Source organism: Corvus hawaiiensis, chromosome 3 (genome assembly GCF_020740725.1).
Source record: "Corvus hawaiiensis isolate bCorHaw1 chromosome 3, bCorHaw1.pri.cur, whole genome shotgun sequence".
NCBI classification, from domain to species: Eukaryota; Metazoa; Chordata; class Aves; order Passeriformes; family Corvidae; genus Corvus; species Corvus hawaiiensis.
The window spans coordinates 25885874-25913009 of NC_063215.1; the positions used below are offsets into that span (position 1 = coordinate 25885874).

At 38.0% G+C, this 27136-nt stretch overlaps 1 protein-coding gene across 3 annotated transcripts in view; it reads right to left on the minus strand.

Moving 5' to 3' along the window:
* The window catches only part of BMP5 (bone morphogenetic protein 5), a 55486-nt gene that overhangs the window by 5878 nt on the left and 22472 nt on the right, over positions 1-27136 (minus strand). For 2 of the 3 annotated variants that reach the window (XM_048299629.1, XM_048299627.1), the window contains 4 exons: positions 24477-24669; positions 18550-18698; positions 8016-8213; positions 20-96 (listed from right to left, as the gene is read on the minus strand). In XM_048299629.1, the coding sequence (XP_048155586.1) occupies positions 20-96; positions 8016-8213; positions 18550-18698; positions 24477-24669 (617 nt within the window). The remainder of the gene's footprint in view (positions 1-19; positions 97-8015; positions 8214-18549; positions 18699-24476; positions 24670-27136) is intronic. The other variant, XM_048299628.1, reaches the window with a different exon arrangement.

Consider the following 27136-nt stretch of genomic DNA (forward strand, 5'->3'; position numbering starts at 1 on the left):
AGAGCATTTATCATCTTACCTGCCATCCTAAGTCTCGGAAACTCACATAAAGTTCATGTTTCTTACATGCTTGCTTTTGCTCGCTTGTGTTATAATCTACAGGAAGTAAATAACATTAATAAATTATTTGGAAGCATTGATAGAACTGACAAGTTTTATCTATTTTTGAGATCCTGACCAAGCTATATAAAGGAAAGGAAAACCATACTGTCATTTATATTCCTAGGGTTAGTTGTAAAGGCAACGTAAACCTGGAAATCCAGAATCAGCATAGTCAGACTGATACAATTTCTGTACACTGGCATACATTCTGTACAATGCATACAACATTAGGGGAAAGAGGTTTACAAGATGTCTATTTGCTGGCTAGCTGGGGAACACCTCTGATAATATCCACACAAGTAATCAAAGAGGACAAGTGAGAGCCTGATCCAAAATACGGGGAAGTCATCTGTAGGTTGGCATGTTTTTTATAGCCAGGTAAAGAAAGCAGCTCAATCCAAAAGATGAATTAACAACAATAAAAAATGTCCTGAAACAAGGGAATTTCCAAAAGTCTCTTAGTTAAACACGTAGTAGCACATTTTATACTTCTTAATTTTTACCATATTTTGTGGAAATATTCACCACTTGTTGATCTTCGGCTGGTAATACTAATGTAAACAACTAGACTAACAGGTGCTATTTAAAGGAGTGAAAGCTCACTGTCAGAGATGTGTCAGGACAGGAGGACACAGAGAACCTTTCATACATGCTTCTGCACAACAACCTTACTCCTGGAGAAATTCTAGCACTTGCTCCTTTCTGCTCCTAAGTAACAGGAAAGGAAGGGAACAGGGTCATGCCTTCCTCACATTAGTCCCCAAACTTGGTTTATAGAGCTATTCATGTGATGCCATATGTGAGGCATGTGACAGGGCAGGGAGTACAGGCTGTCTCCTCTGTTTCCAATTCAAGAATTCTTAAGGTACTTTTTTGAACCAAAATAACCATTCTGGGAAAAAAATTCACAAAACAATTCACAAAAACAACAACAAGAAAGAGCAAACAAACGAGCAAAACTCCACAAAACCCAAACAAGGAAGACATGGAAAAAGAAACAAATCCTTCAGTTTCAGGAAAAGAATTTTTTAAGGAACATTTCTTTTTAACATTGTAAGACTTGAGGCTGAAATGGGAAGGTCTCTGAAAAATTTCAGGATAATTAAGAGAGAAACTCCTTTTTCACATAAAATGAAAGGAACTTCTGCAGTATATGAACTAATCTGTGTAGTTCATCACTATTCTTACAGAAAACTCTTCTAAATATATGGTCTAGAGGAGTTTTTCTGCAAATTTTCCAAGTGCTTCTTGTCAGCCATCCTGACCTCTGCTACCATTGCTTCTCTGGGTTCTCTTCAGCTTCTCTGTGTCTTTCCGAAGACATGATGGTCACAACCAAACACAGTGTGAAATAAAGTAAAATAGTTGTTTCATATTATTTCAGGCTTATTTTCTAGTAGTATAACCCAGAATAGGAGTTTTGCAGCAAACCCACACTGTCAAGTGATCCGCTTCCAAACTTTTTTTTATATATTCCTGCCTTGTCAGCCTTAGGAGTCTTTTGTAGTTATATAAATCAATTAATAAAGAACAGATTGGGGATGAGGATGCTGATGAGAACTGTAGCATGATGAGGCTGCAGCAACCATGGTAGAGTTATGGTTCTGAGGGATGACGTCAACAACAGCGCTGCAACCCATTGCAAGTCTAGCAAGTATGGCACAAATCCCCTGTGGCTGACTAGGAAAATCTTGACTGAACTCAAATTCAAAAAGGAAGCAAAAGTAATGTGTAATTGGGACGAACTACACAGAAATAATATAAAAAAATTGCCTGGGTATGCAGGGATGGATGTTAGGAAAGTTGAAGCTGGACTTGAAACATGAGGGATGTGAAAGTCAACAAGAAGCACTTCTATAGGTACATTCACAGTAAAAAGAAAACATAAGAAAAATACAGCTTTGTTGTTCTGTAGAGCAAAGGACATAGTTACAAGGACTCAGAACAGGTTAACGTAGTCAATGACTTCTTTGTCTTGTTTTTTACTGGCAAGATTTGCCCTCAGGACTCCCAAGTCCCTGTTCCTAGTGGCTGAAGCTCTACCCACAGTAATAGAGCTAGGAATCAGTTAAGCAACTTGAAGATACATGAGTCCATGTGAGCAGAACGGATGAATTTCAGGGTGGGGATTGAGCTGACCAACACTGCAAAGTCACTTCCTGCCATTTTTGAGCATTCATACACTGAAAGACATTTCTGATGATTCAAAATGGAAAATATCACACCCATCTTCAAGGCGGCCAGTCAGCTTAACTTCAGTTTCTGAGAAGCCTTTGGAACAAATTCTCATGGAAACTGTCCAGGCACACAAAGAACAAAAAGGTGTTTTGGGAACAGTCAGCATGAATTTACTAGTTCAAACTGGGCCTAACCAATCTGACTGTTTTCTGTGATGATCCGACTAGCTTTGTGGGCTTTTGAAAAGCTCTGGGTGTTGTTCCTATTACTTTTAGGAAGGTTTTGGATATGGTCTCCCCTAGTATTCCTTGAGTCAAATTGATCAAACCAATGAATAACTTTGATAGGTAAGAATATAATGGATGGAAACTTAGCAAGACTGCTGGGCCCAAATAGCTGGGATCAGTGGTACAAAGTCCAGATGGCAGCTGGTGACTAGGGGGGTCCCTAAAGGATCAGTACTGGTATTAACATCTTTGTTAGTAACTTGGACAATAGAACAGAATGTGTTCTCTGGAAGTTCACAGAGGGTATGAGATCTGAGAGGAGTGCTCAGTCATCCAAGTTACCAATAAAAGGTCGGACTGAACCAGATGCAGAAGAGACTCAACAAGATGTCATTCAAAATACACAGACAAATTTTTATCTTATTGTTAACATGCTCTTTGAATTGGCTTTTTCTTTATTTTTTAAACAGGGTATGTACCTACTTTCTATTGAATACACATGAGCCCAATATGACTCTCAAAACTGTGGCAAAAGCTGTCCTCAAGTCAAGATATGTCCATTTGCAATACTAAATAAGCATCAGGGATGTTAAGTTAGGCTTTCTAAGCTATAACACCTCAAATCCTCATAATTTTAAAGACAAACACTACATTCTTTCCTGTGGTATTTTCCTAGCCCTTCAATGACAGTCATTAAAGGATCTCCACATATAGCTGGTTATGTGTTGCCATCTCAGATACTCTCAGTTGTCCCAGGGCATGCAGAGTCGAAATATACACCCACATCCCATGGGAGTTCTGTGTCTTTTTGGAGTAGCAACTGGAAGTGAGGCAGGATGCCCTAAGATATCACAAGTTTTCAAAAATCTATATGCCTTTATTACAACCAAAATCCCTAAGTCATACCTTGTGCTGAGTTGTCTGTAATAATCTAATGGGTTCTGAACACACTCTAGAAGTACAGTGAGGGTAGTTGAAAGTAAAGGAAATTAAAAAAATGGAACTGAGACTACTGGTCACTCTTCACAAGGATCTATACATTCATTTTCACTGACATCAGTGCTCATACGAGGTCAATATTGAGCTTTTCTGTCTCAGCTATTAGCAGGAATTTAAAACTCATACATATAGAATACAAGTCACTTTGCAAAAAAACTGTAACTGAAAAATGTGGAAAAGATGAACATGAGAAAGTCAGGAAAGTCACAATATGGTTTTAGATAGCACACAAGCAGGCAAACAAATGAAAGCTGAAGATTGTGGTTTTGCCAGTTTTCTCTGCAGTGCCATTTTTATATTCAAGAACATGTACAGAAGTTTTACTGCCAGGATGTAGCAGAAGTCCATACAGTTAAAGGAGAAAATCTGAATAATACGTATGTAAGTCATCGCACAGATGTCGCCATTGTTGTGATATTCTGAGCCATTTGAATATAGGTTCAAATGATGTGTGGTCACACCAGAACACCTGATAAAATGGCCTGTGTGTACAGAATGTAAGCCATCTAATCCATTCACCTACAAAGAAAGTGAGACTCAGGAAGGTCTCTATTCCTTCCTTGAACTCTATCTTTCATGAAAGACAAATGTTGTGTGTAATATAACATTTCATGTAAGTATCAAATGTGACATTTATAATAAGATCTGGTGCCAAGGATTCAATTTCACATACTGTAGCTTCAAGTCCCATATGCTTATTCTGTCAAGAATCAAAACCATAGGCTATTGTGATTGAGAAAGCATTGTTCCTCAGCTATTCAGGGACTGCAGTTGGAATCTAAACCCCTACATAGGAGAAATAGCTGTGGAAGGAGGGCAATAAAATATATGTATAAGAAATTTAATGAGATTTTTTTTTCCAGGGGAAATAAAGACATAAAAACATGCTTATACATACTATTACAATTATATATTATTATATACATACTATTTTGAATTAGTTAGTGTGACACCAATCAATAACATACACAAAATGCAGCCTTAAGTATTGTCTTCTGGTTTTATTTCACTCCATATAAACAAAAATTATGTGGCTTCATTTTTTATTTTCCTGGAGTAAGTCACTATTCAGTATTTAAATGTGGATATTCTCTAGTGCCAATTACACTGTAACTCTTTTTAGACAATGTTAAAAAAATTAAAGTTAAACCAGCTTTTTTTTAGAGGAGAGCTATGTTATGTACTTTGTAAACAACCTGTCTGTTTTGGTTTGGTTTTGGGGTTTTAATTATTTTTTCTTTTATCTACAGTTTGACAAAAATAAAACTGGGTAAACAATAGAGTTCCATCCTCTGTGCATAGCAGGCAGGCAGAGCCTGAATGCTAAGCTTAATTCTGTCTGTCTTTGCACTGCATTGATGTCATCTCGAAGTTCTTAGCAACACAGGGATGATGACCTGTGACCCCAATTTCCCAGGTGTTATAATAAGCAATACATAAGATTTTATTTTCTTCATATTGCAATTGTGTATATGACAGAATCATAGAATGTTAGTTGGAAGTGACCTTAAAGATCATCTAATTCCAACTCCCCTGCCAGGGACAGGGACTCCCCTGATTTTCCCCTATACCAGGTCTCTTCCACCCTAACCTATTCTGTGATTTTGTGAAAATTCATTAATAATTTTAAAAATGTCTTGTCCTTTGGAAGGGAAGAGCTGAGTTGCCCAGTGAGGCTTTCCTTTTTGACATGCTGAGAAGACAGTAAAGCTAATTGCTGAAATTGAAGAACTTAAAAAATAAGAAGGGAAAAAGAAGAAGGCAAAATACAAAAGGCAAGAGGCAAAAGAAAGATGACAAAAGGCAAGGGCAAAGGGAAACACGGAAAAAAAAGATAAAGAAAACAGAAAAGGGAAAAAAAGGAAGAGAAAATGAAGAAGAAAGAAGCAAGGAGAAAATGAAGACAAGATTGTGGTAAAGTTGAGACTGATGTATAGAGAAATATTCAAAGTCTGCCACATATGAATGACAACATACCTGTCTGGGTCTGGCTACACTACCTCTGGCTATGTAAGTGAGCGTTTTTCACTGTCAGTGTCTGTCTTAGATGCTATAGCTACAAGATTATGGAATAAGCTTAGAAATGAAAAGACCTACATCACAAAATTATCTTTGCCCATCACTCTGTCAAGTGTCTTGCATCAGGGAGTGAATGAGAATTGAATACAGTCTATTGACAGTCTTCCATGAGAAAGAGGATGGACACAATTCTTTGGTTTTTTCCCCAAAAACTTTTGTGTTTAAATATGAAGAGATGAATTATACTTTTGAAGTGCTGCTCATTACTGAAGCTGTAGAGAACTTGGACAATTAGCCTTCTCCCACAAACCTGAAAGGATGCAGTATGTCCCCCAGATCCTGGGACTGGTGAAGAGAAGAAAAAGAGCATAGCAGAGCATAGAGCCTCTGATAGCAGGCTCTCCACATGGAGGGACTATATTCTGAAAAGACTCAAAGATCAGAGAAATTAGAACATGTTCTCTTCTGTGTGTCGTTTTCGCACACTGGTAGCATCTGGATAGAATCCATAGCCTTCAGCATGCTCATCCACAGCAGTTGATGAGTATTGTTGCAATAGTTATTAAAAGTGTTCTGGACACCTATAATGTGAGAAGTTCAGTGAGCGATCATTAATGACACCCAAATAAAAGAAGTTTGTTATTTGTGACATGGGGGTTGTTGAGGCAAAATGCAAGGCAAGAACATGGAAGCTGATTTGCCACAGTGCAGGAGCTACACCTCCAAGCAGTTCTGCTGCAGAGGATGTTGCTGTGTGAAGCTGTGGTCACTCATCAACCTTCAGTTTTGCCGTCTTTTCCAGCCTGCCCATATCTTGCTGCTGCCCTCTCCAGGCAGTGGTCAATGACTCTGATGAAATTGCATGAGTAATTGCTTCTTAACGTGATCTTGTTTAAACAGTATGGTTTTCTTGAACTTCAATCTCTTTTGAAAGAGACCTGCCCATGGATCAACATATGTAGTGATTTACTCTGTGCTTATGTAGACCTTAAAGAGATTAGGATAAAATTTGTTTCATAATGCACATTTCACTAGAGATATTCTGATTTTTCTTGTTTTACAACAGGTCTGGAGCACAACTGAATTCACAGACAAGGTTGAAAAGTATTTTGAGACTTACAGACAACTCCCCCTGAGGTAATTCTTATGTCAATGCAACTTGCCAGCATTTGATAAGGTTGTGTTTTTCCCAGTTTAAACCAGGAAGGAGTTTGTGTTCAGCTTTCCAGCTACAATCAATGAGGACTAAGAAATCTGTTCAATTCTCATTTTTTCATGCTCTAGATACATAAGATTCAATATGAAAGTGCGATATTTATATTTAGGTATCTTGTGTGTACCATGTACTTAGATGATTTTCCCTTCACCCAAAATAATGCAATTCTCAAAGTTAACAGACTTTTTCCAGGGAATAGGAAAAATTATTTAAGTTATTTCTTTGACTTCTTTAGCAATGCAGTAGTAGTTTTTGGTTGTTATGGTAAAATTACCCTTCTGCAAAAGATCTGGGAAAGGTTTTTGCGTTGCATTAGAGTGGTCTCTAGCCTGCCTCTGTCAAGGTTCTGAGACAGATATAAATAAGGCATATTGCTCATAACACTTCTCCTCAAATAGATGAGCCGCACTCCCAGGCTAAATTCCTTCCACAAAATACTGATTTCCCTACTTGTAGACATCCATGAGGTTTAAGAACAGCACTTATATTAAGGTTTTGATATGCTGTTATTAAATCTGCCATGCTTCTAGAAAGATACACTTTCACACCCTTTTCCCTAAAAGTAGAAATGTTTGTTCAAAAGTGAGAATATTTAGAAAGTTACTTTGTGCCTTTAGCTGAAAGGACCATTTCAGGAAAAACTGGAGCAAAATTTATTCCAGGCTCTAAAGTGATTAAGAACATTTTCATGTGCATTATTGTCAGTACCTTTCAGGTAAGGGACTAAATTCACTCAATTGAGGGATATATTGTATATTTACAGCAGTACTTGTCAGCTGATCTGAACTCCTAAACAGCTTACAATTTTTCAGATAGGTTAAGCTTCCTCATTTCCAGTACTGAGATTTTTGTGTTACATCTTGTCGTCTTCAGCTGGGAGGCAGTTTAACAAGAGTCTAAACACCGTCCTTTGCTGAGGCTTCCTAGACAAGCAGTAGGGGTGCAATCCTTCTCTTTACCCTCTACTTTTTAGTTACACGTACCAAAGATATCATCCAGCTGAGTACTGCATAGGCCTAGTTTCAAGTTCAGACACAGCCTTTCTTAAACTACTTGGTCATTTCACCTTCCTGGGGCCCATGATGCATGTAACTGATCTGACTTACAGAAGGTAGATGGTGTCCAGGGCCAACATAACAAAAGAGGAGTGGGAACATGATTTCTGACAATTCATCCAGTGAGCAGCATCTTTTTGAGCTGTCGTGACTGCATTGCATTTGAGCAGGTGCCCATAATTCCTATGAAAAGACTAATAAATCATTGCTCCATCTTACCCCCAATGCTTGGCATCCTAGAGGACTCCTGTTGACTACTGGATTTGTTGCGGCTCTGGTTTTTCCTTTTATTGTTGGCTGCTCGGACAGAACGGAAAAGCACTTCACTTGCCTTGAAGAATGCAACCATGAATGGTTGCTTTGACTGAGGCCCATGTCTTCCAACCAGGCCAGCAGATTTAACATTGATACTTCGACCTGTAAAGCAATGGAAGTTGCAAGTTGAAAGGTGAACTGCCCTTCCCTAAGCCACAGCAGCAGTTCAATTGCTGACTGACTCATAGCAAGGAATTTGCTATAATCCTGAATTTACATGATTAGGAGTCCTATCTGTGTTTTGTTGAACAGAACTTAAAAAGACAAAAAGCTCAACCATTTGCAAAAGTTTCAACAGCTTTACAGGTACAATTTGTTATTGCATAAAATTGCAGTCTCTGTGTGCTATATACCTTATTCATTCCACAGCATTTTAATTCAGTCTCGTGCATACATCTATAGAACTGAAAAATAAATGAGCCCCATTAAAGTCTATTTTCTATAGAAGGGATAATGTAATGCAGTCTTCTAATTTTGAATCGTTTCAGTGTGACCTGGAACCTTATATCCCCAAAGCAAATCAGTAGCAAATAGAAGTGTAGATAATAAATATAATTCTCCTTTAAAAATAAATATTGTGCAGTGTTACTCAAACTGATGTTCATTCACCAGTAAAGGTGGGAAGCCATTCAGTCGTTCAAGAGAAGAGAGTTTGAAATATGTACATTATTGACTCTGGTTCTGTTCCCAGGGGATGTGCATATTTCTTTAAAATATTTGTTCAGTCAGGACTGTGTGGTAACCTCACTATATTATGTGATCTAAACCTCACTGAAAGAAAGGAAAGCAAAACAAGTCACTGAAACTGCATCAGTGACATTTTAGCAAATAAACCCTCGCTCTTAACAGAATTTATTTTGGCAGCATAAACACTTTTGTGCGTACGTGTATTATGCAGAGCCATTCAACCGTCAGAAAATGAGACAGTGTCATGTGAAGCTGTGCAGCTGTGCAGGGTGGGGGACACAGAGGTCCTTTAAGCAGGAAGGTATGGGCACTGGCACCGCGTGTGCTGGGCGGCATCGGGGTGCCTCAGGGCTCTTCTAAACCCACTGGAAATGTTTGTTATGTGGGCAATGAAGGAGCATCTGCCTCACAAACGTATAATGCTGTTAACTCAATCACCCTGAAAAAGAACTTGCAAACAAGCATAGGAGTAAACCTTATAGAAATAAGCATATAGGTTTCCTTTTCAAACACAAACTTACAGTGGCTGCATGCCAGAGTCTATATTTCTTAAAAAAACTCTATCACTGGCATAAATGAAAGAGGCAGTTTGATTTGTGGTTAAAGTAGTTTCCATTCTACTTCCACTGTAACAAATGTATTAATTCAGCTCAGACTTCCTCCTTCTGGCAGCCCTTTTGCAGTAAAAAGAGAAATTAGAAGTTCCAGCCAAATACCATACCTTGAACTGACCCACTTCAATACATAAACACTTTTACAACATGTTTATTCAGGTGTAGCACTTTAAATTGGTTTAAGATGTTTCCAGTGACAGAGAGCCCAGCAAAGGCAAGAGAAGAACTGAGAAAGTTAGCAGTTACGGAGCAGAGTAATTGGCAACATATTCTGAACAATTTTGATAATTATTTTTTTGACTGCAAGGGAAAAATATATTTGTTGAAGCTTCTGATTTCATTTAAAATGCCTTTTTAGTATTTTGTTCCTTTAATTCTTCTTTTCATGTGTTTGAGTTACTATTAAATAATTCAGTAACATTAATTTCTGTATGTTCCAATCTTCTGTTGCAAGCCAGATATGAAAAACTGTATACACTATTCTCTATTCATAACAACGTGGACAAGCTAGCTTCTTACCACAAAGTTCCATATTTCCCTTCATTTCTAGAGGGAATATTTTTACTATTTTTCTTTATTTTTCATTCCAATGACTTTCAGAATTTTAATTTAATCTGTAAAATATTAATGCTTTACTGGTGGACATTTTAAGAATACTATTATATTTATATATTGAGAACTGTAAAGGTGTGTGAAGCTTTTCTGAATTTAAATCTAGGTTCTCTGAATTTACAATGGTGGATATTGTGTGTGAAGCAAAATATCCTTCAAACCAATGTGAACTCCCTTTAAAATAACTTTTAATATTATTAAGTTTCCTCTGGGTTTCCTTCAGACTTCAGCAATGAGATGGCTATTACAATTCCACAAGTTAAGGCTTAGTTGGTTATCCAGGGTATAGGGATATAGTATAAAAAATTAATCCTGTAACCCACAGCCTTTTTACACACAGAAACAGCTTATGTGACTTTATTCCTCTATGTGCTTGATCTTCTAAGCAGCCAGCATAAGTTTTTAGGACCCATTTGTTTAATTCATAAAAGGTGTATGCACTGGATCTGCTTCTAGTGCAGAGGAAAGCTTTTATTGACTTCTGTGGGTTCATCGTTAAACTTTTCTCTCTCAGTTTATCATAGACCTTAGCTTAACTGCAACTTTCAGAAGACGAAGCAATCAAAATATACACTGCCCTTGAGACTCTATATTTCTTCTGAGGAGGACCTCTGAACTGTTTGGTTTGGAAATTCAAACTACATATGTTATCTCCATTTTTGGTTGCTTCTTTTCAGAAAAAGGTTGCATTTACAGAACTTCTATTATCCTTTATTTTAAAAAAAAAAGGAAAAAAGAAAAAAAAAGTGCATGTGGGATATTTTCCTTCAGTCTAAAAAGCATTGCCCCTTCTTGAACAGCAGGTTATTCAAAGTATTCTGCCCCTGAAAAGCATCAAGCTTTCTGCCACAGCAGTAGCTCCACTGTGTGTGCCATAGTCTTGTCAGCTAGCCCTTAACTTGTCTGTAGTGTCAATTTCACAATACATTAAGAAAAATTTTACTCTATCCTGAATTTCCCCTTGTAGCAAGAAGCATTCATGGGCTTCATTTTTGTAAGTAGTTTTAATCTATCTTTTCTTGTAAACATTTAGAAAACACTTAGCTTCAATGACGACTGAAAATCCACGTCTCTCAGGCGTGTAGTTGCTCCATACTGTGGCATTAAAGCAATACTTTCTAAAATCAGCTGAATGACTCAGGCTGACCTGCTTAACTACACTCGGAGCTTCAGCCACATGAAACTCGTAAAACCAAAACAGCAAAGTTTGTCTTTCTGCTTCTCTTGAGCATCTCTGAACAAGAATTGAACTCGGTCAAGCATTCCTGAAAATTGGTTTGGTTTTATCCTTTCATTATATTTTTAATTCTGACGATTTCAAAGATTTTCTTCAGATTTCAGAAGAAAATAAGAAAGTTCAAGTAACCAGCAGTCTGCTTGTGCCTGCTCCATTGAACTTAGCCACTGCAATTGCCCCTGCACCTAGGAAAAAACCCCAAAAACATAATAGATGGATTTACACTATGCGGTGACAGTCCAGAGCCTTTGTATTCTTCACGTACTGGCATGCATTTCTCAATACTGCTGTGACAATTAATTATCTCTTCTACATATTGGCAGGTATATTTGGAGACTAAAACTTATTTAAAGCATTATGTTCCAAATTTCCTGAACTCCTTAGTCCTTATTCATAGGATTCTGAGCCTTTGGCAAGATATATTTGTTTGACTTGGCATTTAAACCTTTTTTTGGCTTTCATACTATTTGATAGTAAAGCGCCCTTAGCAGTTTGCATAAAAGCTTGCATGGAAGTTCAGGTTTGACTGACTGAACTGAATGAATATTATTTGCCTTTTCACATTTCCTCAGCTAATAATAAAGGAATCGCTGCTGCAAAAATAACTCTGATGTTCAGCTTACAAAAAGGTCCTGTCTCAACAATCCTCACAATTTTGTGCCTTTTGGTTTTTTACCCAGAAATTAGGACTAGCACTCAAGGTGATAAATGCAGAGCTATTTGCTGTGTCACTATGTCACATGCAGTCATATCATACAAATCTTTTCATGAACTGATCAAGTTCTATCTTAAAAGTTCATTTCCCCCCCAGCTGCTCCAAATGGAAATGCAAAAGCCCTTCAAGCATTCAGTAACAATCTGTCTCGCAGTCTTGACTGGGAGACATATCCTTGTTTTCCATAACATTCAGAAAGCTGACTTTTTCTGAGATTGCCAGTGTGGATGCCAATGACGGTGGTAAGATTTGTGCCTTGGCTTTATCTCCTCAGACAGCATATATTTTAAGCAAAATATTGATCAGACACTAATTTTGCAAGAGCTTTCAGTCATTATGCATCCCAGCCAGATTTACACTGGCAACACAGCACAATGAGTAATTCCAAAATCCATTCTTTTGTCCTGAGTCATCAGACTGTAGCAAACCTCTCATTTTGTTATGAAAAACAAGAACTTATTTACTTTCAAAAGTGTTTGAGAAGCCACAAAACACATTTTACAGATTAACCACCACTGCTAGGTCACAGTAGTTATTTTGGTAATAATTTTTCATATTTGTACTTAGAAATAAAAAATTTAGTGATTCTCAGAACTCATTTCAACATGGTTGGCTGAAAAAAAAATTAAAATTCCAATGCCACACCTATGGTTTGCTTCTTTTGGGGAGTGACACCTGAAATGAGGATTGGGAAAGGCCTTTTGAAGAAATATCCTGGGCACCCAAGGTCCAAAAACGTCTAATATTTGAGAAAAAAACTGCCCATAGGCTCTGAATCTGAAAGAACACAGTAGTTTTCAAAATTAGATAGAAACTTTTGTGGTTTCTCACGCCCAAAGAGAACTCTTGAGAGCAATGGGACTTGAAACAAAAGAACTGAGGTAGACTTTGGCTACCTAAGTTTATTTTTAAAAAAGAGTAGAGAAAAGCTAATAACACCAATGTGATGGTCCATATATAAGACATCCTCAACACTCCAACTCCAAAGTACTTTTTACTGTCTCTGTTGTATCATCTACATAAACTGCTATGCAAACTTTTCCTTTGGTGAACACGTTTATCTGTAACAACATAAAATATGCTTTTGACACAAGCTTTATGTGTTTCATTAACTCTTTTTCCCCCTGGAGGCTTTAAGGAATTCTGACAAATGGGTGGTCTTGGATGCTCTGCTCTGCCTTTCTTAGGCTTCACAGCTATAATCACTACTAGATTTATCTTTTGTTTGTCAAATCTTACATTTAGTTATTTTTACTCAGTTCATTTTGTGTATCTTTTTGTGTTAATTTTGATATTCGTAAAGTTCTTGAAGAAAGTGCTTGGGAACATGCAAGGAGCCCTGATATGCTGTATAATATGGCAGTACCATATATGCTTACACAAAAAATCAGATATAATTAGACACAAAAATGCTGTGGAAGTATTTGATTTATCCTTTCAAGTTAATGCACTTAAACTATGAGTGGCTTGTGGGAGTCCTGGGGCTTTTCTGCACCATTAAAAAATGTGTTTAGGAAGACAATAAAACAAGGAGAGATTAGATTAATTGGTCATCCACCAAAGAATAAAATGGATAAAAGCCTTCTGAATGGAATGGAACACAAATGCCATTATCTCTAAACTAATGGTGTTGAGAAGCAGAGGTATCCTTCATCTGTCTGGGGAGCAGGGTGCGGGGGGATTTGCACAGCTGTACAGCCAGGACCAGTGTGCACCAGTGGTGGTAGGAGAAGAGGCGGGAGCCCATTTCACTCCCCTCCTTGGCCCTTCTGCTTAAAGCGAGTGTGCCCTTACTAACAAAGGATGTGTTCACTTGCTCGAAGCTGACACAATGAGGACCATATTTGTGACTCAGCTGGAAACAAAGGTTTCACCTATCTGAACAAATTAAAGAGTGCTGGAAGTGGATCATCCGCTCTGCTCTGGTTGGGAGTGTGCTCCTGGTGCATTTACATCCTGTGCCAGCTCCACTGCAGAGTCAACAGAACCTCAAGGCAGCACTGCATGGGACCTTTCTCATGGGGACAGCTGTCATGGGATCACCCTGTTTTGGAGACTGAGAGAGTCATCCCTCCAGCTTGTTTCACACCACAGTATTCCTGAGCATGTTTAATTTACTAGTGCAATTTTGGCCAAAGTCAGCTCTGAACCAGAAATGAATGTAGCTGTACTCAGGCAGTGCTTGAGCCCAAGCTAATAAAACCTGCTGAGGGGCAGGATGTATTAGCTCGGGTTCAGTGCTGTGCTAACATGCCTATATGGCTTCCAGATGGCTCCGAATTTAGTCAGAGCTATTGCCTGCCAAAGTCCATATACATATCAATATAAATACATATATCCCAAGTTCCCCCACTACAAGGACAGTAATGAAGGCGAAATTGCTCCTCATACTTTGCCTTGTAGATACCAGATCCATCAAGTGATTTAAAGGTAACGACCCAGCTGCACCCTCCGGAGTGCTTGATAGCTACTGTGGTCATGTAAGCGAGGTGTCACAGTTGTCTGGGGGCAGCTGTGGGATAAACTGATGACATTTCATGTGGTAATGGTGAAGCCAAAACAATGTCAAATATGCAGCCAAGTACATGAAGAGGCCAGGGTGCTTCCACAGGTTGTCATGGCTTGAAAGCAAACCAGCCACTCCATGCGGCACCAAGAACATGGTTGTGCTGCCTTTCTGAAGGCTTAGTTAGTGAAAGGGACCTTGAAAGATCCAGGCTAAAAGGAAGAGAGGCTAAAAAAGAGGGAGTGTGTTTTTTGGTTTCTTCCCCAACATCTCTGGAGAAGAACTTCACCAATCCTTCATGCCTCATGTAGGGTTAAGATCCAAACCCCCTTCCAGGGACACAGATCAGAGTGTACCCAAATACATGATGGAGTGAGAATTGGCCTTCCACAGAGTTCACTTGGATCAAGGAACCTATTTTTTTCAAGTTTCCCTTTGCTCTGAGGAAAAAAAATATTTAAAGTAAGACTCAGAGTCAGGGAGCTGAGGGTTCCTGCTGCCTGCCCACCTCAAACAGCAGGAAAGACCAAAGAAACCTTCTATGGGACTATGTGGCAACAGAAATCACCTTAATCTGCTTTGGCTTTTCAAAGTCACCACCAGTTTCTTCTGCTCTGATGTGCGGGTAGATGGAAAATAACTGAGAGCTGCAGAAATCTAATAAAAGGCACAGAACTACACGACTGTGGGGCTACAGGATGTTGTACTGACAGCTGTGTATTTGGAATCCATTTTATTCTGTGGATCACCAACAGTCATCATTTCATGTTATCTCCCTCTCCCATTTTCTGTAAAAAACTCTAGGTTCTCCTCAGCAATGACAGAAACAGAAAAAGGATTATTCTTGTAGCTGTTTATACCCCTTCAGCAAACTTGATGTTCAGACCACTGCTAACGTCCACTTATAAAAATGCTAAATGTTAATATAAAGATGCTGATTCACTGGAACATGTTTTAAGCCTTAGGAGACATATGGTATATATATGGGAAAAGCATTGCATGGAGCTTTTCAAACTGTTTGTGCATCTGCATTGATTTCACGCTGCAATTCCTCCAACACCCATGCATCCATCAGCATGAAAAAGATCACCTCTCGTTTGAATCATAACAGAGTTTTGGTGTCAAAAGGAGGGAATCAGCCAAAAGGGGATGCTGCTGAATGTTGAGGATACATTAAAAAAGAGAATCAAAAAAACCTGATCCTTAATTTACCATGGCCTCAGGGAAACAGTGCATTATATGTTGACAGCTTCCATATGTGTCATGCAAACCTTTATTCTTACTGTTCAAAATAAAATGTCCCATTAAGAGAAAAAGTCTACATTTCATGCTAAAATGAGACGTATGATACCAAATACTGTCCTAAAGAAAAAAGAGAACACATTCCAATGTCATGTGGCTTTTGTAGTTTTTCAGGGTTTTCAAAGGGGGAAAAATATGAATTGCAGCAACCAGACATTTTTCCAAAGTTTTTTTTTTCACACTGTTATGTTAAATAGTTACAAAATTTTTTTATTCCTTATGTAGACATTATTATTATTTATGTGCCATCTTCAGGGATCCAAAGAAATATATCTACACAAGTAATTGCCTAAAATGTCTCTGATAGATAACTGTAAGAAAGATTACTTTTAATGGTAATGATAACAAAGTAGTCGTACCCTGGAGTCTCAGCCACTATTGGCATCCCCTATTGGCTGTATGAGTAAATTGGAAAATTAGTATGCATTTACAGACTTGATTATCCGCAGTGTAGCACCTGAATAACTCAATCAGGGATTCTCTTGCTTAATAGAATTCCATTTAGTTTAATGATTTGTTGCAATAGAAAGGTTAATGGATCAGGTCTTATCATAAATATCTCTCCAGTTATGGGGGCAGAAGTCCTATACCTCCTGTAAACTCAGCTGACAGCTGGAGGCATGAAGAAATGTGCTTCAGACCTGCCCGGCCTGAAGTTCACTTGAGCCAAGGGAAGGTTTTTCAGTTGATTTGAACCAGTCCCTGAGCTCTCACAGAGAACCGGTTGGAGGGAGGGTGGGTGGGGTTCTCTGGGTTACGAACCGAGTCTGCTACATACTGAGTCGTATAAAAATTCATGTTCCATCTGTACACAAATGTGTCATTTAACTGCTGGTGTTTCTAATAGCTTCCAGAAGTAACAGCAACCCAATAAAAATAATCAAAGCCTTAAGAGCAAAATTGTAAGAGCATGAAAGGATGATTTTGCTTGTGCTAAGCTGAAGTTGTGTAGCACAGGTCTATCCTATAGTTTTGAAAACTTTAGTCCACAGAACTGGACTCCTTGGACGAATAAACTGAAAAAGGGAACAGAAAGTGAGGGAAAAGGCAAATTCCTTCTTCAGTGAAGCAGCTATATTAAGTCAAAGAGGTAAGATGCAAAAGGTAAAGCTGCTTGTGGCTTTGGAACTTAAAATAGAAAATTATCTATCACCTTTCTGATCTTAGGAGTAGGACAGGGGAAATATTTGCCTGAGCTATTATTTTACAATTTCTTCAGTGTATTAACCTGAAGGTTTCCTTTTACCCATACAAACTTCCCTGTAGTTTACCGAACGGATGTAATTTTGAGGCTAGAACCAAAAAATTGCTGGTGGCAGGGTTTCTTAATGAATGCCTTTCATGGATATTTAATTTTCAACAATTTCTCTGTTCAAATCTCCTGGAAAAAAAAAAAAAAAAAGCAAGGATGGAGTTTATTCTGGAGCAGGAAAGCTGGCCAGAAGCCAGCCCACCTAATTTGGATTCCTGACGGAGGTGTCCCCAGAATTGTAAGAGCTTTAAAATGGCCTCACTAAACCAGGCTGCCTAAGAGATGTACTCCCTATGCAGCCCAGGCTCAGGAGTGGTGCCTTTAAAGGCTGGTTGAAGGCAGCAACAATGTGGTCTACTTTGTACTGGTGCCTCTCTTGTCCACTGACTGTACTCTGACCGTAAAGGTAACATCAGATGAAATGGCCATGTGCTTTGGTGCAAGCCTGCCAGCTCCCTTATTAAGCATCGTGCCTAAAGGACAGTTTTTGCATAACTCTCCGGCAACCGGGGCACTTGCTGAAAAAGTATGAGATGCTTTGTTCACAGCCCAGCTGAGCCTGAGGGAGAATTTAGATCAAAACCAATGAGAAAATGTAGCCAGAACAAAGAAAAAAACACTAATCCTTACACCAGGGTTTCTTCTGCTACTCATTAACATTATGTCAGCTAAGGTTTAGATTAACTGGCATCATAGATCCCTTGACCTCTGACATAAAAAGCTTTTTGACAAAAAGAGTTAAATCTGAGTTTGCTTGTAAAGTGGTATGGATTAAGTGAACCATCACAGAAAAAACAGTATATAAGTCTCTTTTTATTAGTTTCTAAAAAGTCTAAGTAAAGAACATTTCTTCTAAAAATATTGTTTTGCATTGAGATGCATTTTCAAATTTAATGAAGAGCATAACTATGAATAACACAGTAGCCCAGTAAATTTGTACTAAAACCTCGCACAGCTTGGACTTCAGTTTTGATAGTGGTTTTTCTAATTTTCAGCTAACTAAAATTTTCAAGATTTCAAATTTCTAACCCATTTCAAGATAAAAAAGAATATCTTTTTAAATTAAAGAAAAACAGTTCCCACATTTCCCTATTGTTAACCTTTCTCCAACATCAATATCAACAGATGCTATGCCTTCTGAACAGCTCTGAGGTTATTTTTTAACTTTCTCCATGCTTCCACCCAGAAAGTTCTGCAAATTTGTCTGAGTTTCATGAGTGTAGTCATCAGTGGTAGAACATTAAAATGGAACTGAATTTCATGTGTAGGAGCACTTCTCCTGAACCCAATTTCACTTGATTCAGTTAGTTTTATAATTGACATCTTCTACAGAATTAAAAGTAATAGAAAGCTTTCAGACCACAGCAACAGCAGGATAAGATTTGTGTTGTTTGCTTATAAACTCTCAGTGAATTATCACCCGGTCAAGTCAAAAAACACCCATCCAGAAAAGAGTCCCAGCAAGGTATGACAAGAGCATACATGGCATTATGATCTGTGGCTTCAATCTTACCGTCCCCAGTTTCAGCACAGAGTTGCAAGCCCAGGTTGTTCTGTGGATTAATGACCCAGTGATTGCTGGTTGCAGTAATGTCAAAGACAAACCAGCCCACGTCAGAAGCTTGAGCCTTTCTTGTGTCTAACAGGAACAAGTCTGCATCCCTAAGTTAAAGAAAATAGAGTTAAGGCATTCAAATGTTATTATTTTTGTCCTGAATTTCCTTGCTGACAATAACTTCTTGGAGTCCAAATTAATAATCATTTAACATATCCGCAATATGACACAGTACAGCATGTGCTGTAGCTAACAAGTAGTTGTTAAGTATAATAGAAGTATTTCCCCTAAGAGGCCTTTCTGAAATAAGTTTCAGCATGTAAAAACCTACAGCTCTGGAAAATCTGAAAAACACAGTTTCCTGATATAACTACACGAAATACATAATTGAGGCTGTGTATAAAAAATTCATCTTTCAACATCAGAAAGTCTCAGGAAAATTAACTTTTATAAACCTTTCAGCGTAAAAGACAAAAAATGTCAAAATCACATTCCAATTTCAACTAAAACTCAGAGGCATAGCATTGCTAAAAAGATCTGTTGTTAATAACATATCACAGCAGCTGTATCCTATGACAAAACTAGAATAGATGGCAGTTCAGACCGTTTCCTATTACTACAGATGTTTAGAAAATAAGGCTCTATATCAAAGCAGAAATTACATATATATTCAATAATATAATTATTACATTTTAACCCTCAGTTCCCTGGTATATTTTCAAATTTGTTCCCGTGAAATCTTCCAGTAATTCAGAAGGGCTGCTCAGGGGAGTTAGTGTAATTGTGTTACTAAATTTTTTGCATGGGTCATTTATTTTTTCTGTTTTCACATATCTCCTGACACAATTGGTTCCAGATCATCGTCTCTATTACAAATAGTTTACTACAATGACCAGACTAAACCCAAGATATTTAACTCTCATCAGTTTCATTTTACATGCTTCTACAAAGCAGTGTGCATTATTAAAAGCTGTTTTCACCATTTAACCTTTTAAACCTAAATCTATAGTTACAGAAATCTATGTCTTTTATGCCATAAATAGTAGTCAAAACAGTAAGATACAAGAAAAAATGTTTTATTCTATTTTTTTACTGTACAAGTCAGCTGAACTCAGACTTGGCTGACATAGACCTGGGAATCGTACCATTGCCTTACAGACAGAATGAATATGTGCTTTAAAAGGAAAGACAGACAGAAAGAATAGAATAGAATTTTTGTGTAAAAAGTGGATTTAAAATTTCTAGTGTTCTTGTCACTGTATTCTTACAGTGCTTAATCGCAATGACACCTTAGTTCCTGTCTTATCTAAACACAGTAAATGCACCTAGAAGGTCTGATACTGAAAAAAATTTCAAGTGCACCTTTTGAAACTGTGGTTGCTAAATACTGAGGAAAATAAGACCAAATTAACTATAACAAGCATATGTTTACTTACATGTGAGATATATCTGCAAAACAGGTTAAAGAGTTCAGAAATTATAAAAGAAGATTATTAAAAGAAAAAAAAAAGGAATTGAAAGGGCTTTTATTCAAGTCACCTTTTTTATTCCTTCTGTTAAAGGACAATCTTTTGCTGGGCTCTTATCACTTCCATTCTAGTAGAACTGTGCTAATGACCACACAAGGAGAAAACATACATTCCCCCTCTGGAGCTAACATGAAGAAAATCTTACCATTCAAAAGAGCCTGACCTGCTCTGCTAGCACTGAACAAATTAACAATGTACCACAAGCTCATAAATAGTACTCTCTGGACTCTTAAATGCCAACTTTTTTCTCTAATAAGTAGTTTTATCAGAACTTTAAACCTGCAAAGTTTAATTCTGACTGTAGTAGTCTTTGAGATGTTTATTTAGAAATACTTTTGCATCACTCAGTATATTTAATAGAAAACTGTAAAATTGTTTGGAATAGAAAATACTACAATATCACAGTGATATAATTCCACACTTGTCTTTTCTCCTCCTAGAATACATAATGCTTTCCCATATACAGTCTTTCCATTCCAAATCCAGGATTGATACTAAATGTTCTCAAAAGTCAGGATGCACAATGTTTCCCATGCCAAATAAGGCACTACAAATGGTACAGTCCAGAAATTCCTATGAAGGACAAATTTTTCCTCAATGTGACTTTATTACTTTGTATTGTAGTAGAAACTCCAACTAAAGTGTCTTTGGTATTGATATGTCAATTTTCTTGTTTGTCCTCCTGCAAGGATAGTGATCTGGCTAAGGTAATAGACTTTAAATAGAGACAGATTGCTCTTACTCATTAACTCGCAAATGAAAAAAAAGTGAGTTGGGGATACCTAGAGAAAACCAGAACTGATTCTTGAGAGCACATAGGAGAACAGAGAAAATGTATCTGGACCAATACTAATGATTTAGCCCACATAACAGCATGCTACTACAGAAATTCAAAGTATTTGTTAGGGAAAAACCAACTTCTTTCCCAATTGATACAAACATAGGGTGAAAACATGACCACTGAAAAGGCAGCAGGAGTTCTGGGATCAGGGTTCCCCCATTAGCTCGTGTCATTCATTCAAACTACTCATCACATTTTGTGACATTTTTAATTTTAAAATTCTCCTTTATTCTGCGAAAAGAAAAAAACAGTCACACTTGAAATGAAAAACAGCTGCAAATTTTGGCTGTAATTTAAAAAAATATTTCTATTTAAAAAATAGCCCACAACACGTAATAAAAAACTAAGGCATTGTGTCGTAAATAGCCTGAAATGTTACAGTGAATATATTCAGGCAGAATACAGCTGATTGGCTTTACCTTTACGGAGGCTGTTTAAGTTTAGTGATTTCAGTCTGGTCCCCAATGACCAGCTGTCTCCAGGAGAAATGCTACCACAGTCAAGAATTTCAGCAAAGAGGCTGCAGGCAGAATGTCTAAGTAGCTCCACATCTCCTGGGTCACTTAAGGAAGTAAAGGTGGAACAAACCATCTGTATGTTCCTTGAAACCCAGAACAGTTCTTGATCAGATCACATAATCATTACAGTGTAATAGGCCATCCCAATAACGCTGTTTTACTTCTCGCCTCATTCCAGAAACCTGCTTTTGTATCTTACTGCCACTTGAGGATTCCCTAATGCGGGAAGAGCCCGCAGGGTTTACTTAAATTAGTGGCTAGCTGCCACCAAAACATGAACAAAGATTTGGCATGCTGGAGTATACTTTTGTCATGAGAAAAGATCTGGGTAGGAGAACATTGGCAAGGCTCCATAGGAAATCAGCCTGCCATGGGCTGTGCTGCACATGCTTCCTTAGACCAAATAGAAAACTTCAATCCCAGAGAGTGGAACTTCAGCAAACTCCAATGGAATTAAGCACACCCATTTCAGTAGCCGTGCTGCCATAGAGACAGAAAAATGCCTGAGACTACAGCACAATCCTTAGTATGCAACTTGGAAGACGTGAACCCTGATCACTCCTTGCCTGAAAATATTAGAGGACTGTGTTTGGGATTGCAGAGTCCTGTCAGACACCCATGTTTCCTGTTCAAAGCAAAGAAGGGGGGAGGAGCAGTTTTGCTGTGCAATGTCACTAATAAGGACTGTGGGACATTATAGAATCACAGAATCACAGAATGGTTTGGGTTGGAACGGACCTTAAAGATCATCAAGTCCCAACCCCCCTGCCATGGGCAGGGACACCTTACACTAGGACATGTGGCTCAAAACCCCATCCAACCGGCCTTGAAAGCTTCCAGGAATGTGGTATTCACAGCTTTCATGGGCAACATGTTCCAGTGCTTCCCCATCTTCACAGTTCTCTCACTCTCCCATTCTGTAGTTGCAGCTTCTGAAAATGTACATATGTAGGACAAACCTGAGGTGACAAAGTCAAGAAAAGAAGGAGTGAAGTCTGGGCCCAAAAACAAAAGGTGTGGCTTTGTTGGAAAAAAAATTCTTGGGAGCTCATCTTGGGGTCTCTTCTGTCTGGAAACAGTAAGGGGCTTGTGGAAAAGTTTTCTTGTTTCTAATTTGAACTGTGAAGAGCTTGAGATCTTCTCCCATCCTGTTCCACTGGGGCAGTTGCCTATATCTCTATATATGAGTAGAAACTGTCAAAATCAACAATAGGAGAGAAACACTTATTCTACATCAAAGTTTCTGTAGTTACACTGATGAAATCAAGTGCATGGCATATCATTCCCTGCTCCTCCTTTCAGCATCATGCTTCCATTAAAGGACAGGGGACTTTTATGATTATAAATGCAAATATAAAGCATTTATAAATTTCTGGTTATGCCTTGAAAGAAATCAAAAGCCTTGTTTAATGGCTTCACAGAGACAGTTGTCATTTGAACAAGTCAGATAATATTAACTGTGATTTTCATCAGAGTGGTAAACAGTTTTGCTTTCTCTGAAATAGAATACAAACCACCTACTGTGAAAATATTAAAAAACTAAAAAAGAAAACATCAAAAGTTTTAGAAAAGATAACTTTTCCTACTAGTTCAATAAAAAAATCTGAGTGTTCCAGTGAAGAGCTTTCATCACCTCAGCCTTGACCTGTATGCTTCAAAAAGATGTGTTTTGTTCCTTCCTGCTTTATTCCTTCCTCCAAGAAGTTTCTTTTAGAACCTATGTCAAAAGAACTTTTGGGAAGCTGAAGATAGAGGTAAAAAAAAAATAAAACCCACACTGTTTTCTTCATCCCCAAATTTACTAGGTATTCTGGAAGGATGAGTGCTTTCCCTCCTGTTGTTTCCATTGGTATAAAATGAATCCCTGTTTATAGCCATAAATATTTTATAACTTGATGTTCAGAGATCTCTGGAGGGTACAAGCTCAAGGTTCTTTGGGCAGAAAAGACATTTGAATTCTGGCCCAGCCTTCAAGCTAACTGGTGATGGGGCTTTTATTTCCTCCAGGATATTCTGCAAGTTTAAGCTGACATTTTCTTTGGTTTTGCCAAACCTTCCTGGGATAGAAATGTTTTATCAGTTCCAAGATGAAGGCGAGTTTTTGTTTATCGTAAAACAGAACTTTTTTCCCCCACTTTTCTGAGAAAAGACATAAACTAATTTAATTTCAATCCCCCCATTTTGGGTCTATGTAGCTTTTTAAGAATCATCTTGGAATTGATACTAGTTTTCAATCATAATTTTCAGGCTACTTTGCCTGGTGAAATCCGCTAATTTACTGAGATCTTGTAGAGTCTTGGAAGCATGTCATACACAGAGCTCTGCAAACTCAAATTCAGGGATTTGCTCATGTGCAACATCATATGTGGCACCTAGGGATGTGGTTTAATGGCAGATTTGGCAGTGTTAGGTTTATGGTTGGACTCAATCTCAAAGATATTTTGCAACCTAGATGATTCTATGATTTTCAGTTATGGTGAAAGTTATGTGTCAAGTATGCACATGTCATCGTAAAGTTAGTGCATGAGTTTATCTTTTAATTACATTCTGCAGAACTGTAAAACACAAGCAAAAAAGCCATGCTTCTTCAAAAGTAAACAAAGTTACACAGTCTTTCTGCCTCTAAGGAGCTAAGTGGATCTTGGCTTGTAGTACCTCAGTGTCAGCAAATGGTGCTTTTCCCAAATCCAGACACTTAGATTGTGCACAGGACACCACCATTTGCTCACTGAGAACATTAACCCTCACCTGCTCTGTGCATGGGCAGATTATCTGGTGAACTGAACTTGGACATAAAGCTGGAATAAATCACATTTAAGATAAGTGTTATTCTTGTTCAGTGTTTACTGTTGTTGCCTAACAATCAATACTGCACAAGCCACAGTGGTAACAACGATGCCTTGTCAGGTGTACGCTTACGATTGATTATTGCTTCCCACTTAAGACAGGCAAATGGGATAGTATTCAACATGTGATGAGTTCATGCCAAGAGGGTACCTGTTGGGATACTCCTTGATGATCTGATATATGCTAATCTGAATGGTTTCATTCTCAAAGCGGCTGTTGCTCCGATCTTTGTATATCCGGAATTCGGCTGCCGTCACTGCCTCTCCGTGAGGGATCTGAGTAAGGTCAAAGCGAAATTCTTTGTAGTGCCTTCGGTGGTGGGAGAAATCCTTGTCCCTTTCAACTGTGAGAAAGAGAATTCAGTGTAAATTAAAGATGTGAAACAAATGCCTATTTCCCATGATTAATTCAGCATTCCCTCTGTTTGGGGGTAAACAAACATGACAATATAAAACTGTGCAAATAATAAAACCACAAGCCCAGACATACTTCCAGTTAAAGGAAATTCCAGCAGCCCAGTGTCTTCAGTTCAAAAGGAAAAAACCTCTGTGGCTTTTACATAAATTCCAGAAGCTGGAGTGGAAAGAATATCAAGAAAAGCTGAAAGGGGGCATGTTGTAAAGTAGCTAGAAATATGGACAAACTGAAAGCTGTGACAGGATTTAGGACTTCAGTGTAGCCATAAGCACAGCAATAGCAATGTCAGAACTATAGATGACTTTGGAAAACACTAATTGCCACTAATAACCAGGCTGATGAGAGGAATGCAGCTCATTTCCGTTTAACATAATAAAAGTGGTACTAAAGTGCACTGCAACAACTTTATACTTAAGAAGCAGTTAAGTCGTATAAATTAACACAAGTTGTACTCTAATGGCATGCACATCAGCTTTCCAGTGGTCAGAAGAAGGAACTGAGGGTCAGGGCCAAGTGGTTCTGGCATCCCAGCAGCACAGGAAGTAAAATTCTGGCTTGAGAAGTCCCCTCAAACCTGTTCTGGGTGGGCAGGTGCAGCTCCTACTGCTTCTGACACTGCCACTTTTTAAAATAAAAAAGTAAATCTCATTATTGCCTAACTGAGGTTTCTACAGAATTTTAAGAGGAACAAACCAGAGGATTTTAATTTACAATTGGTTTGGGTCTAATTCCATTGTCTGCTGCAGTTCTGACTCTGAGTTAGGAGCAACTTTTGCAATGGAATATATGTTTTGATGTGGCAACGGACACTACAGGCCATAGTACTGGCTAATGATCACCTTATGGGATTAATACTTCAGATTTTAAGGATGTGGAAAGGATAATGATCCATGGTTTCCACTTCCACGGAGTACAATGTATCATTGACCTATGAATAAACTGTGCTCTGTGGGATGACAGAATTTCTCTCTTCTGGAAAAGTTCTACCTGCCTCATGACATAGGTGCATTGTTTTACTGATGGTGGACAAAGTCTAAAACTCAGAGTTGGAATTTGGTTTAGACAACCAACTAAGCATTTATGGCTGCACCCAGCTTCACTAAACACTCCCTTCTGTAACCCCAGCTCTTTTATTGCATTGTAGTCCTCAGATCTGAGGGAGGAACAATGTCAATTCTGAAAAAGCACACATTTGGATTACTAAATGCTACATGTATAAATAATGTGTAAATTATTACGATATTTATATTTACATGGTCATATATACATCTCTTCCAAACAATTTTTTCTACATACATAATGTGTATGTGTTCGCATGTATATACATATGATTATATAATTTTTTATATAAACCTGCATATCTGTATTATTATAATGTATATGTTGTCTTTCAAAATAGAAATGCACTAAAAGGAAAAAAAAATGATTTTGTACATACAAGTGTACAGTTATGGACATATTAAAGTGAGAGCTATTGAAGAAAAAGGATTTAACATTATTTTCAGAGCAGTAGTTGCGAGTTAAATCACCTGTGGTCACGTAGCTAGTCCTTTACAGTGTAATTCCCTGTCACCTTTCCAAAAATGTAAACTCTCCTTGTTTTCATTAGGTTGTTTTTATGTACAAGTATGTGTTACCTTAAGAACCACCAAAAATAAAATATATAGGCAATAAGAACACTTTATCTTCAGTGAAAATGAACTTTCTCCTGGCTGACAAAAGGAAAATTGTCTGCTAAGTGTGAGGTTCACTTGGCTCAAGCGCATATTTAGCTTACATGGGTTTGCCATCGAACACTATGTAGAAAAAGTAAAGCAGAAAAGCAGCAGAAGCATGTAAACTGGCTGCTCTGTACCTGAAGATGAATGGGCTGCTGCTGAGGAGAAACAGGATACAGTCTATTTAGCAGCTCCACTGCCCGATTCTAAACTGTGAGATATATACAGAGATCTGACTTGAGGTTTGGGAGTTGTTTGCTTTTTTTTTTAAATACCCATGTAAAGCCTTTCATTTCAGAGGAACTTGGCAGAGATTAGCATATGCAAAAGCACTGAGCCGAGAGGGTTTTTTCTAATACAAAGAGTCTGCTGCAAGTTTCTGAGGTTATAACTGAGCGTTTCAAAACTGTCATGGAACAGATATGTCAGTAACCTTCAAATGAGAACTATGTAAGACAGACTTAGTGTAGCAACCCTTTCTGCTGTCTCTGGATAGTATTTATTCAAAAAGTATTTACCAGTGTGCATGGGTAACTAAGCACTACTCACTACAAGTAAACACTGAATAATTAGACACTGAATAAAAGGTTTAAATGCCACTGCTCCTGGACTGATTGATTTTTATTTGGGTTTGAAGCTTCTTTTTGTCTAGTTTCTACCAAGTACTTTCTAATT